This window comes from Battus philenor, unplaced genomic scaffold (genome assembly GCF_028537555.1).
Source record: "Battus philenor isolate CCGP_79_NKW_IND1 unplaced genomic scaffold, ilBatPhil1.0.hap1 SCAF_9, whole genome shotgun sequence".
Lineage (NCBI taxonomy): Eukaryota > Metazoa > Arthropoda > Insecta > Lepidoptera > Papilionidae > Battus > Battus philenor.
Genome location: NW_027181759.1, coordinates 12,733,776 through 12,748,811, shown reverse-complemented (window position 1 = coordinate 12,748,811; position 15,036 = coordinate 12,733,776). Strand labels below are relative to the sequence as shown.

The 15,036-nt window shown below is 36.6% G+C and overlaps 1 protein-coding gene across 4 annotated transcripts in view; it reads left to right on the top strand.

Annotated features, from left to right (window-relative positions):
• LOC137932456 (uncharacterized) overlaps positions 1-13,888 on the top strand; it is a 78,412-nt gene extending 64,524 nt beyond the window's left edge. For 3 of the 4 annotated variants that reach the window (XM_068776074.1, XM_068776073.1, XM_068776076.1), the window contains 9 exons: positions 191-344; positions 807-999; positions 2,243-4,599; positions 5,279-5,454; positions 6,986-7,036; positions 8,571-8,756; positions 9,504-9,627; positions 10,383-10,493; positions 12,128-13,888. In XM_068776074.1, the coding sequence (XP_068632175.1) occupies positions 191-344; positions 807-999; positions 2,243-4,599; positions 5,279-5,454; positions 6,986-7,036; positions 8,571-8,756; positions 9,504-9,627; positions 10,383-10,493; positions 12,128-12,972 (4,197 nt within the window). In that variant the 3' untranslated portion in view covers positions 12,973-13,888. The remainder of the gene's footprint in view (positions 1-190; positions 345-806; positions 1,000-2,242; positions 4,600-5,278; positions 5,455-6,985; positions 7,037-8,570; positions 8,757-9,503; positions 9,628-10,382; positions 10,494-12,127) is intronic. The other variant, XM_068776075.1, reaches the window with a different exon arrangement.
• Positions 13,889-15,036: the final 1,148 nt, after the last annotated feature.

Sequence of the window (15,036 nt, the reverse complement as noted above, 5' to 3'; positions counted from 1 at the left end):
ACAAGAAATCTTTGCAAAGAAATCATTAAAAAAATTATTTTCTCATGCAACCTACATAATAAACTCATGGGTTCAGGCTGCTTCCAACAACTCCTGGAAATCTAGGAGCAGGCTTTTGTCTAGCAGTGAACCCCCGATGGTTGAAAATGATGGTTATGATTATAAATGACAAAGAAAACACTATTCTTAGGTGGCTGCCATCGAGCCGGCAGAAGAGGTAGTAAGCGAGTGCGAAGTGGAATTACCTCCGCCCCCCGACCTGGTTTTGAACTACAAGAGTGCTCTGAGTCCTATCGTCGAGGAGACCGGCCTACAACTCTCCGCATACGAGAATGACTCCAACTGTACGTATTTGTGTGATGTTATATGTCACGTACACGCCACACACGTTCGTTCGTTCACAATATTATCTGCTGTTTATATATAAACGTAATACACTCTTGGCATATCAGTTGCAGTTAAAGAAAGTAGTAGCTCAGTCATTTTAACGTTTATTAGACCTGTCTTAAATTTTCATTGTATTATGGGTTCCTGGGACAGAATAGTTCTTGCTACATAATGTCAGGTCAGGAATGCCGTATTTTAAATTGTAGGTAGTTATTACAGGAAAGCTTAACTCAAATTTGTTTGGGCTCTTCCGGTATTCTTCTTATGCCAAAGAAGTGTCCAATTCCATCTAAAGTAAAAATGAATGTGAAAACACTTATTATTTCTGCATAATTTATACAACATATATACATATAGTAATCTTCATCGACCATTAAGTCTAACAATAACTAATAATAACATATGATCATCTTCTCTAGGGAACCAGTCAACGCTCACAGAGTCTTCGGAGAGCTACCCAGAACCGTGTAATAATTCCACGGATGAAGTAACAGATCTGCCAACCGGTGTGCATAGCGTCCCTATTGACTACTCCACTTACACCATCCGTTCCCGGGATCAGTCACTGAACCACACCTACACTCTGCAGAAGGATATCGCCAGCAGCAAAGAGTGAGTATATGAATATCTATTCAACATTCATCATCATTTTAGCCGTCGGACGTCAACTGTTGATCATGGGGCTTCGTAGATTTCTAATAAGACCAGTTGGAAGGGGCCGGCATCCAGTGTCTCTGACAACCTTAACTAGGCCGTCTGTACTCCATGCCAATCCATAGTCTTAACTGCTATTTGTCCACTGCCACTTGTCAACTGCCGCTGAACTATGATGGTTACTTTCGTTAACCTATAGACGTTTGTACTCATTTGTTCCTAATTAAGATTAGAATAAAAAAGATTAGAAGCTATGTTCAGATCTTCTAGTTATAATGTTAGATGTAAAAGTTCTTTTCATAATAGTTATCAATTGAGCCGTGGTTCTAAACTTATGGTCAACCATGAAATCAGTAATTTCAACTCCCTACGAATTTTCTTTGCGCCAAAGTTGTCTAAAAGACCAAGCCAAGGCACCCAAGAGAGCCTTCAGGCTTCATTACTTTTGAAAAGTTTAGAGAAATAAAGTGGCAGGCACTACATGCTTAAGAGCTAATTAGTACCCTGACAAATGAAACTGGAAAAGGCGAATGGCCAACAGAATTTGTCAATGAAAAAAAAATTAATACCTAACAAGAGAACCACAGTGCTATGTACATTTTATGATTGACATAATATATTGTTCTCTGCATGTCATGGAAATGTTTCATCAATTATAATGTGACACCATCATACAAAGAGCATGCGTGGGAATATCACACGGCTCACTTCACTTATACTTGGCTGTTTTATGCAACTATATCTAACAGTACTTTTGTAGTCAAATAAGATGAAATCTCAATTAACAAGTTAACTCGCCTATTATATTTAAATAGTAAAAAAAATATATAGGAAATTTAAAATGTTCATTAAGTCTATGAACACTAATTTTTACCAAATGAAGCAATTACACGTTTTTACCTTTCAGTATTATAAAATTATACCATATTTTAAAATAACTCTACAGCAAAAGTAATTTGAAATACCAATCAAGTTATGGAAATGAATATGTTACGAGTTAATTGAATTTAAACCATTAGTAGGCTATGAATTAAATATAATGTATTTCAAAAAACCAAAATCTCATCAAAATTATAAATATTAAAATTTGTATTTTAATATTTATAATTTGGCATTTGTATGAGCTGTCCAAATACTTTATTTTAATTTTGTGTTAACCCGATGTAGTAATTTCTACGTATTTATTTCTCACATTTTACAGAATGACAATGAGCGCCGACAGTTTAAACGCCAGCCCATTTAAACGAATAAAAGACGACCCCCTCTCACCCATCGACGATAGGACGTATAATAAAACCGACGATGAAAAGTTTTCCAATTGCGAGAGACTGTCGCAGGAATCGCCATTCTTATTGAGTCCAACGACTGACACCTCAGCGCCCGATAACTCCGACAACGTTGCAGGATGTTCGACATTATCAAAACCCACCGTTCCAACGGACGCCAAATCTTCGAAGCCTTCGGAAACTCAGTGCCTATCGAAAGCAACGAGTATTGATTCGTGGTGCTCAAACGATACCCTCTATAATGTTGAAGAAAATTTCGACGACCTTGCTATGGACCCAGATTTGCCATTGGAATTCGAAGAAAATCATGAACCAGCGAAAGAAGACAAAAGTGAAAGCACGGAGACGCTAACTCACAACGAAGAGGAAAAAGAACTGAGCCACTGTTCCACATACATTATTCACGATAGCAAATCCGATGTGTGCGACACTTTCTCACCAGACTCGATCACTGCCAACGACAATAACACGTACACGAAGCCGAAAACCGACGTAGCAGGAGCACCGCCTTCGATTATCACCAAGTCTGAATTAAATGATTCGACTAAGAATACGCAAACAAAAGACCTGGCTTACGGAACGCTCATGTCGGGCTTGCCCACCTACTCCAATTGTACAACGGAAGTCCTTTCTACGTCAGATGACATTTTGAAGATATCACAACCTGAATTAGTAAGAAGATCTTCTGTGGGAGATGGTTTTAATTATACACCACCAAAACCGCCTACAGAAAAATTATGCTCTGATCCAATTTCCCCAAACACAAATGAACCTAGAATAAATAAAATGGACAGTGTCGAAGTTACTTGTTTAAAAGATAACTCTGATACCGAAAACAAGTCTGAATTGGAAAACCTAGGTTTGTTAATAGAAATCAATGAAAGTCACGACTATCGAAATATGGCGTATTCTGTTACAAGCACGCCCCTAACTGAAGTGGAAGTCGGGGACGATAATATTGAAGGTATACCAATTCAGATACCGGATATCATATACGAAAAAACCGAGAGTAACCCGAATAACTTACCGAGTTATCAAAAGTTTGTACAGTCTGCTGAAATACGGCCACAAGACGTATCTGCAAAGGTTGCCAACGTCGATGAAAGTTCGAATCAAGAAACAGAAATACTGTTAGAGGGAGATAGCAAAAGTCTGAGTGACAATAGTAACAAAGAAAGTCTGCAAGCTTTCGAACGAACACCAACGTACTCCGACTTCGAAAACTCAGTGACTACGAAGCCACAGCAAGTGAATAGCAGAGAAAAATTCACAACAATGGAAAGTGATTCAAATTTCGAAGATTTCCTAAATTTTGAAAACTCGGCACGTTGTTGCCCGCAGGATTTGTCATCTGTAATCGATGCCAGTTTCAAGTTACTGGCAAACGAAAGAAAATCTAGCGAACTCGCGATAGAAGGCACGAGCTCAGGTCAATCTAATCGATCTGGACATTTAGTGAACAATTTAGATACTCAATTTTTAGTTAACAGTCCGCCTAATACTAATTACTTAAATGAATCTCATGTTAAGGATATTAATAAGCCTAATGATATATTTGTAACAGACTTAGATATTGAAGAAGAAACGGAGCAGCCTCATTCTATTATAATAACAGAAAGTCCTTTATTGGTGAACAAAACCAGTACAAATACTAATAAAACTTTTGATTCTCATACAGTCAATATGTCATATGATTCACACACTGGATTATGTCAATCACCTAGCAAAGATACAGACAAATCTAAAGTAAACGATGTTGTAAGTAATAATATAGAAGAAGTGAAGACAGAATTAGATGAATGTTTTTTAAGTAGTGTTAATGAATTAAAAGTAACTAAAGATAATACAGCTGATTCGAATACGCAGATGGACGCAATTAAAAACGATGTCGGCATTAATTGTAACGGTGGTAGTCAAAATTATGCTACCGTAAGTTTTCTCAATGAATCGTTCGAAGAACTCGTGGAAAGCAACGTAGATGACAGTGATGGAAGAGATTTCGAAACAGATTTAGTTACCATAGATCATCAAGGAGACAATGATGCTAAAAATGTTAGTACTACTAAAGAGATTAAATCGGATACGGCAGAAGAATCAGAAGAGCCCGTTGAGAACATTTACGAAAATATCGGACAGGGTGAGGTAGTTAATGGTATATCAGAAACTGAAGAAGAAAAGATGACTTTGGTTACAGAGAATTTTTTACAAAATGAGAAGAAGTTCTGTCAGCTAGATTCATACTTTCCTCTGCTTAGTGATATCCGATTCACAGGTAAACATTTTAGGTATTATGTAATATCTATTTCATTGTAATAGTTTTTGCATCTCATTATCATTTCAGCCGTAAGACGTTCACTGCGAGATGTAGAATCCTCCCATAGATTTCCAATATGACTGATTGGAACTGGCATTCAGCGACTTCCGACGACCCTAAAAGGGTTGTCTATCAACATTGTGGGTTGAAGTACTACACTCGCGTGCATGTCCTCCACTCCTGAACCGTTAAACCCCTAAGGCGTTCCGTTCTGCGCGCCATTTTGTCTACCAATTACCACTTTTTGCCATAAAGAATAATATTCCATCTTCATCTTTTTTGAGGACATCTTTTAGAAACATAGATTTATTACGAGTTGGTGAATATTTATTACCACATGGATTATTGCTGAAAAATATTGCAGCCTAAGATTTTGAGATCTAATCTTTAAACTAAGGGAATAGCGCAGTAGAATTATTTCGTTATTTTATACTACAGTTGAGACGGTTTTTCATGTTTAAAGACATTTGTGAAAGTGATAAAAATACTCAAGGGAGTTTATTGTGGGACCTGCATTTAGTAAAGCTCCATTTCATTCTAATTCCTACTATGTTAGTTATTTTCATATAGTATACTTTAAATGGTCCATAGTGAAAAATAATATGAGTAAATTAACATATGTCTTATACTCGATCAGGTCCGGGAACAGAAATAATGAGCACATCATTCAATCAAGACTCTCCAACCGACCCGACGTCTCCGGAATGTGAGCAGGACAGCAAACCAGACACCGCTACAGATATTTTGAAAGAGTGGGACAGCGATAGCGACTCACACTCCACTAATTCCTCTAGTGGAGAATTTATATGGAAGGTCTGTACTTTTAAATAGCATAAAGTTGCACAATTATCCAATAATTTTGATGAATTTACCCTTTATTACACGTCAGAGACAATGCTTGTAGTCCGTGAATGATTTATATATTCCCTAAGCTCTGGTATAGATTTGGTCCTGGAAGCATTTTTACCCCTTTATATATAATTTTTAAGTATGCTATGTTCAAGTTACTGATATAAAACATGTGTAATTAATGAATAAGAATTTAATTATAAAATTTATGGATTAAAGTTACAGTGTAGCAGTTAAACTAGAACATAGTACTCGGTTTGTGTGGTGCCTTGTAACTCTCGTAAAAATTGTGATTAATGGTGTGGTTTTAGTGTGTTAAGTGATATTTGGCTACTCGGTCCTGTTCGATGAACAATTATTTCAACACAAGAATGTATATTGAACAACTAGCGACCTCTGTACCTACGAGTGATGGATTGAAGCTTTATAAACTATATACTTATATTATAAGCCCCCGCTAATGCCCCAGAGTATAGTAGATAGTCCCTGGTATTATAGATAAATACATATGTACGAAACGAGTTAATGAATTGAAGGCTTTTAACCATCTTTCGCTTATTGTTTCCCGATATAAAACAGTTCTTCTTTATATATATAACTTTCTACCTAAGTTAAACGTTAAAAACAGAAACGTATTCTTTAGGTGTTCTTTTTATCTGAGTCTGCTCAAAGAATTGACTATTTTCAGTGTACATGGATTTCTTTTCTAGTACGCAAAAGTTATGTTGATGATTCCAGTATTAACTGGAAATACTGAGTATTGTCAGATACAATATTTTCAGATTTACTGACTCATCACGATATAAATATCTGTTACCATAAGGCTTGATGACGTGAAATTTGGTAGAAATATTTCACACGCTAGAATAGAAGTCAGCTAAAAAAAGATTCTACGAGGGAAAAGAGTCTAGGTCTAGGTCATTTCGTTTGAGACGCTGGCGGAGGACGATAAGTAAATATAATGGTAATAAATAGACTTTAAAAGGAACGAAGAATGATATAGGAGTAGGTGTGTAGTTCGAGAGCAATACACATCTACCATATATAAAAACTTTATATACGGTACGGAAATAAATATTTTTTGAAGCTCTGGGACGAGTTGCAGAGCGTATTACAAAATATGTGATCAGATACCAAATTCGAAATACAAAATTGATTATTCAAAATACTGTGAATTATATTTCTAACAGACGTTATATGTTCAGACGAAAAATTCGTCAGACCTGATATAGATTAAAATAATTTAAAATGAGATGTTTAATATCGCAAACACATCATGCCTAAGGTTTGCTATCTTGTATAATTAGTACATATATGTGATAAGTGTGTGACATGCATACATAATTTTCCCCTATAAGTTAAATACGTCAAAAGAAAAGCGAAAGATTGTTAAAAGTAATTGTTGCTATACCGCATCCGTGCTGTACATGTGTAACCAAGGTATCGGTGTCGGTGTGCTTGCATGTATATGTAAACGTGTGTGTGTGGCGCGTAGGATGGCGACGGCCACGTGACCTCCGTCGTGCCCTCCACGCAATTCGACCACGTAAGTACCCATATCAATCCTTGCTCACCTCCATCGCTGGGCTTCTGGAATGCTCTTTGATGATTGAACTTACCTACCTATTCGTATTTTTACTTAAATAATGCACATTCAGAAGTTTTTCATCAAAGAACGTTTTGAAGCTCGGTCTTTTGGGTTTTTTTCTCGCTTCGCTTGCATTTCTTATTTAAACAATAAATAATTCTTCTCATTCTCTTAAAGCACTACAAATTATTCTTACCATTTACTCTATTATAAAAGGATACCTCGTATGAATAAATCATATCTTAACTCTTTTATTTATAACATTTTTATTTTTGAATATTATCATTTATGGTTAATACGTTAGGGGGACTGTAAAGTAATGTTCCTGTCGACATATTTTACAGAAAAACCGATTGATTTTGACCGCTTCGGCGTTGAAAATTTGTACACTAGATGGCAAAAGGTTGTTGATAACGAAGGTGAATATATTGTAGATTAGAAATAAAAACTTCCTTAAAATGTTGTAGTGTGAATTTAACTCAAGAAAGCGACATTACATTCCAGTTCACCTACAGTACCCGGCTATAAATAAAACAATAAAACCTTTGGAAAGAGGGTTTCGTTGACTGACAAAACGTCACATAGGTAGTGTGGGACAGAGACAGTGCTCTACGAAGCCGAAATTAGCCGATTGTCTCTTTCCAAAGGTCGATGTGCAATATTTATCGCCGAGTCCTGTAATTGTTATTACCTACAAAAACATTGTATTATTTTAGCCAACAATGTGTGACATATAGTGACTGCTCAACACTTGTACAAATTGTCATATTCACCTTGTAAGTGTTCATTTCGTGCGTCACTCAAATAAATAATTTGCTTCATCCACGTGATTATACTTTTCTGAGAGAATAATTATGTAATTAGATTTGCTCACAACAAATTTCACATCTCAGCTTTTGACGGTAATAATGTGTTTTATATATTGTACAATGGCTTCCAAAAATTTACACAGTGACAATTTTAAATTTTCTCATCATAATATAATTGAACAATATTAATTAAAGATATGATATAACATATTTTACTTATCTGTGAAACACGTGTAGCGTTCATGCTCCTTATTGCTAGCCAGTACGATTACAAAACTGATTTTTTGTCGATCATTCAAATCTGAATTTGGACTCCGTCAGTGATGATGTGGTCGCTGCCATTACATTAGCGTTGTAAAAGTTATTGTACATAGTCTCTGTATTTATGTAACCGCCTCGGTCATACGTCCATCGAAGCCTTCGTTTTTACGTGTTCTGGTGTTATTGATGACTCCGACCTGATGAATATTGAATGATATTGTGGACTTAGTAGACATCAATACGGAGCATGAACGCTACGAATGTAACATACTGTAGCCATGTGTTGTATCACTTCATATTAAACCAACACTTATTAAAATAAATAAGAAATAAACGATACGTGTAGATTTAGTCTACCAGACTAATACTTGGTATGTTTGAAATGCAGTGAGTAACATATGTTTTAAAATGTTAACATTTAGCAACGGGAGGGAAGTTCGCAAGCGCGCGATGGTCCCGAACTGTCCGGCTCAGCAGGCAACGCATCCTCTGGCTCGGAAGGTTCGGAGGGCTCCGAGGGTGACGAGGTAGAGTTCGTTCCCTCCTCGTGGGACTGCCGCGCGGCTCCAGCTAAGTCCTCACTGCGCAGCCTGGAACAAGCAACGCCGGTACGTACTTTTTTAAATACGCTGCAATTTTGAAATTTTGCACAAGTCATTTATGTATATCAAGAAGATTAATTTACACCAAATACACTCCCCTACGGCAAACCAAATGGAAGTATTTCATCACGGTTTATTGTGTCGCCTATTTTAACCCTTTGTACCAGTGTGTCAGTGAGGTAGTAGTTTTAAATGAATTAGAACCTTTCTGCTTATTCCAATTATTTCTTATTCTTTCACAGAGGCTGTGGAACGAAAACCATATTAAAGCTCCAAATCAATAAATATAACTTTAAATTTATTTTTTCTATCGGGGTTATTAGTGTAATGGCGATATACCGACTTATGTTATTTTTATTATAATGTAAAGTAGTTGCAACATTGTGTTGCTGCGAATAAACGACAATTATAAAGGACACGTGGTCGTTTAATTCATAGACTCCTGTGGGTACGTAGATACCTATCTAGATATATCTCAATGACTATTAAATCAGTAACGGCGTATACGGTAGATATATCAGCTCTAAACTATATTAGTTCTCCTATAATGGCATTCTATGAGGGCTCCAATGCATCCTGATTATAGGAGAGGCTGCAACAAAAATGGGTTTACATGGGAGTTTGTTATGTAACCTGTATACATAGATACTCCAAAGGTTATTTATTATATTCAAATTTATTAATAAAATAACATTTCAGATATTTTGAACTAACGGATGCAACTGGTTATAACATGTCGGTATAACGTTGCAGGACAGTAAGAAGCGCGTGGTGTTCAAGCGGCAGAAGTATCACTGCGTGTACGAGTACCCGCGCGAGGTGGCCGACGTCGATGCAGAGTCGCCGGCCTGCCTGCCCGACTACTCGACATACTCTGGTAACATTCCGCTTGTTGCCACACATTATTACTGCTACTGACTTCTTACCTCGCTTTCGTAATTTAAACATTTATTTGTCTGACTTTTCCGCTTGCTCCAGTTACAATACCATTACTATTATAAATTTTCTACTTGCTATGGTAATTACCTACACTACACCAGATTTTCACTTGTAATTTTGCGTTATATCATTATTTTTCCGACTTCTCTGCTTGCTCTTGTAATTTACAAAACCAAATTTTTCTGACTTTTACGCATGCTTGAGTAACAACATCATAACTTTTCCCACTTGTTTTAGTAACACACACTGTTAAATTCTTAAATTTCGTCATTTTTTAACATGTATATAATTTTAGTGTCTGTAGTAACTTAGACTTGCTTAGTTTCTCTTGCTTCACTAACATAGATCTAGTGTTTGTTCTCATAATTTATATCATTATTTGTCTGACTTTTCCGTTCTCCCTTTTTTATTAGTGTTAGTCATATAGACTATTACATACCTAACTTTTCCTCTTACTTTATTAACGTAGACAATTATCTCTCTGAGTTCTATTTGCTCCACTTGGTTTGTGCTATAGTAATGTTCACGTACGGGCAGAAGAATTCGGAAAGATTGTGCCATTGACTAATACAGATTTAATGTGAAAGCGTTCTTGTCATTCATATAATAAAATTAAAATCTGTCGCTTGACAGAGGCATCGTATTTTTAAGTGGAATTATATTGTTGTTAACGTTGGGTCAATGTGTTCGCAGAGTGGGATCCCACGAGCGCGGAGGACGCCGAGCTGGGCTACGGGCAACTGTTCGGGGCTCCCAACCCGCTCGACTTGTTCTCGTTGCGCGCGGGAATCACTTTCAGTTCAGGTTCGTGACGTCACAGACATACAGACTCAATGTTTAAAAACATGATGAATGTTTATGTAGATGTATGTATGTATAACCATAAATTATTGGTTGGGAAAAAGAAATCGATAATTTTTGTGTAAAATTCAAGTATTTTATTATGATTTAACATGTTTCGGATTGTCCGATTTGAGTCAAACAGCGTTTTTTTTCTATAACTTCTTGCCATTTTTAAAGTAGCTTCATAGTACCTCCTCATAGAAGTCTTCCAATTTCTTATCACTCAAAGAATTTTGTAAAACGAGAAACAGCTGGTGATCGCATGCTGCCGGGTCCAAACTATTTGGTAAATGTATTAAAACTTCCCAACCAAGCTCCCAGATGTTCTAGAGAGTTACTACCTACATGTTTCTTGGCGGTTAATTCTGGTCCAGCTGTTATCAATAGTGTTCTAAATTTAGTGTTTGGCGATACGGATGCAACTCATTATAAACGATTCCTTTCCACTCCCTATCTAATACACAGTAGAACCTTCCTGGTCATCAGTCCTGGTTTGGCCACCGTTTGAACTGCTTCACCGCACTTTGTCCGTGAATGTTTTACATAATTTTGTCATGTGTAACCTATTCCTTATCCCCAGTCACCATTCGTTTAAGAGATGGGTCTATTTCATTCCGTTTTGCCAACATTTCGCAGATGAAAAGTCGATCCATCATTTTTTTTTAAAAATTCCATTAAACATCGAGCTGAAAACATTTTCAATTTAATTTTGTGCGCACTGTTTAAAAAACAATTAACAGTTTTATTGTCAATCTTCTATTGCAGGACGATTCTAAAACCACTAAATGCCACTGTTTCTGTTATTTTATCAACAGTGCTTGTTTTACAGCAAAAAAGCCTCTTTTAAAAGAAATACTGTATAATGTACCGTTTTTACTCATCTATTTGCCATTTTTAACACTCTGTAACTCACAGCTGTATATACCAAACAAGAAACAGCAAAAAAATATATATTAGTGTGAAATGTCAAAGGTGACAGACACGTTTTTCCTTTAAAACAAGCATCAATTTGTTTTTTTTTTGATTTAGGGAGAAAAAAATAGATTTCTGTCTTAATATATACAGATAATTATATTATTAAAACCTTTATAATTATTGTTACAATAAATTCATTTCAATTGTTCTTACTTCTGAATTAAGAACAATTTTAAAAGAGATCATTAAACAAAAACACTCCACCGAGTTTGTTAGCTGCTCGAATTAGGGCGTTTGGAATCCTTCACTGCCTCTGTACCTTTTCATTAAGATCCATTCTTGACTTGAAGGCGACATATTTAGATGACGGACGCTTAGAGCGGTCCTCCGCCACTACCGGCTTACTGCGTAGTAATGTGACTCCCTTCACGACTTCTATTAGCTTAAACCAAAGTAATGGACGCCTCCCACCTGATCCCCCTTTAACATTTAGGAAAATATCAGAGAGACAACTGGCAAACTGTAAAACTTGATGAACTTATTAAGATCCCATTCGCATAATATACATACCCATAGACGTTCAACATTAGGTGACCGTTAATGGAACTCGATTTTTTCTTAAATAATACACTTTTAATTTTGTGATCAAAAATTTTGAAAAAATCTATTATTCCTTACAGACTACGATGAAGATTTCTTCATATCATCGTCGGCACGGCCTTTTGAGAGCCTCGGTGTCATGTCCACCACCAGCCAGTTCTTCCCCGGCATGCACGTCAAGCCATCGCTCCTGGAACGGGACATGGACGACCTCGACGGTTTTCCCCCACCTCCATCACCGCTTCCACCAACAACCCTCGTTCAGACGAGAACCCCATCATTGGACTTCACCACGCCTGACTCCGGAGTTGAGGATATTACTCCAGGGTCAACGAGTACGGAAGATGATTTTAAAACGAAGAAGGTTCCCGAAAGCGAAGCCTGTTGGCGACCAGTCGACAGCGCCAGCTCCAGTGAGTCAGTCAGCCCCAGTTCACCTGGTGGCGAAGCGCTGGGAGGGCTGAGGCATACGAGAGATAAATTGAAACTAGACCTACCACCCAGCCCACACATACCGTCGCCTCGCCACAACCGAGTCTTTAACTTCGTTCTCGACAAACCAAAGAGACGCAGTCAGGAGGAACGAATTGAGATAGGAACAACTCCATTAGTGATGACTGACGAAACGCCGATAATCACCACCTCGCTGCCTCTACAGAAGGAAGCTGATGACGTCATCCCCGAACCGACCTTCTCAACATTCGGCAAATGCGCATCGAAGAGTTCCAATCAGGAACCGGAACAAAAGGCCATAATCCTCACTGATGATGTCCAAGAAACAGAGAAAGAGGAAAATGCGAGTCCAAAAGTTGAAGCTGTGAAAGGAGAAGGAACTGTCTTGGACAGCGGAGATGAAGATTCTGGAATAGAAAGCAGTTCTAAAGCCACCCTTGAAAGAAACAAAACAACGCCGAATGTCTCCTAATCAGTTTTAGATAATTATTTGATTGTATATAAATCTATTGTTGATATTAGACGCTTATATCGCGAGTCAAAGTGCAAGGACCGTTTTGTGACAAGAACATAAAAGACAGGTGATGTGGTAACAATTGGTGAACAGAAACTTAAGTGTATAGTGGAGACGTAAGTTGTATGTTCCTTGCCGCAATGCAAATTTTATACTTTATGAATGCAGTGACCCCACTGTGAGACACCATTTTTTATTATTTTTATGGCAACAAATGTGTGTGGTTATTACCTGTAGTTATAAATGAGTGAAATCTCGTTAAATTTGTTTCATATTTCGGATAATAGAGTACACCCACAAACCACTCTTAAATACATATCGGGCAATTTAGCAAAGAAGCTCTAAGGTAATCGTTAAACCAATTTGACATTAAACAACAATGGTACAAATAGCCCTGAATTATAATATACATATAGCAATTAACTGTAAAATAAATCAAATGAATCCCTTACATTATTAACATTGAAATGACTTATTAAAGATCCACACAATGATATTGTATGCAAGACTGTAACACAACCCTTTCAGCCATTATAATAGAGTGATTCAGAATTTTGATTAGTTGCATAAATGCGGCTTAAGGTGGTTGAGTAACGGGAACTCCTTGTTAAGGATCATGAATCGGATTGCTTTGTACTCATTACAATCCAAGGATCTGTAACCAATGGAATGGATTCAAAGAATTGATTAATTCTAAGCGTTTGTAATCAATCCTTGTATTTGCTAGTTTTAAATACGTAATATTTTTAATTGTTAATTTCTTAAAGTGCATTAGATCATATATAATCTTGTGCATTCGGATACACGTAAAATAATGAATAAAAAAATTAATTATGATTAATATTACAGGCAATGGTTTATTCATGTGTGTAAGATTTGTATGCAATTTACATACTTTTTTGCACCTGAATTAACCAAATGTCTACTGCGATGAGACCTAATTGTAAATAGCGCTTTATTTTATTTTTTCTCTGACATAGCCATATAAATAAAAAATAACATAGTTAATAATCTCATAAATATTTCTTAATTATTACTTATTGAATAAAATCGCAATTGTTCGTGTATCCGAATGTCCATTACGTATGTAAATTCTCTGCGACTACATTACGCACAATTAATAAACATCTTATATCGATTCAAATATCGAAGTTGCAATTTGGAATCAAAACATAAATATCAGATTTAATTGTGATTCATCAACTTCACGTAAGATTTCGATTGCATTATTAATTACCATATTTAAAATAAAAGCCAATTCTTAGTTAAGTAAAAATTTATATTAGATAAGTGTAGAGTAGATATAACGTGGGTTTTGTGGTGGCAGGTCGACGTAGCGCGTTTAACGGGCATCTGGCAACTCGTTCTAATACCACAGCAGATGTTTCCTTTAATTTTATACCTACAAATTGAATGTGAGTACTTCTGTTTAGATTTTCACGATATTTCTCTACAGTAGCAAATTTCTCTGAGTTTGGCCGCGCTTGATGCGTGTTAAGGCTCCAATAATTTCGGTGCAGTGTTTTAGTGACACCTCCCCGCTGAACGAGTGCCACGGCCGATGTGCCCGCGTCGTCCGCGCAGCGCGATACGTCCAAGTGTGAACCTCATGTGCAATTCTTCTCATTTCCATATCATTGCGTTTTAGTTTAGTTACTGCTGTAAATATAATTTAATGTTATCAAATGAATAATTTCTTTTTGATTATGAAAATTTATTGAATGTCTACATGTTTATTGTTCTTTACATAATTTTTTACAGTTGTAGGAATGTTTCGTTAATGTACAGGTGTAAATACGCGGTAGGTGTTCATTTTGTTACGGCTGCAATATGTTTACTGTTCGGTATAGACGTTAGAGCGTCTATTTTCACGGTTTAGTACATGACCAACAATCAATAGTGTATGAAACGTTTAGAATTTATAGTATTACAAGTTAGAGGTCGTTCCCCAGATCGATTGAACCGTTTCCGTCGCAACGGCATAAGTAAACGAGGAATTATTTGAATGAATTGTCCAATTAT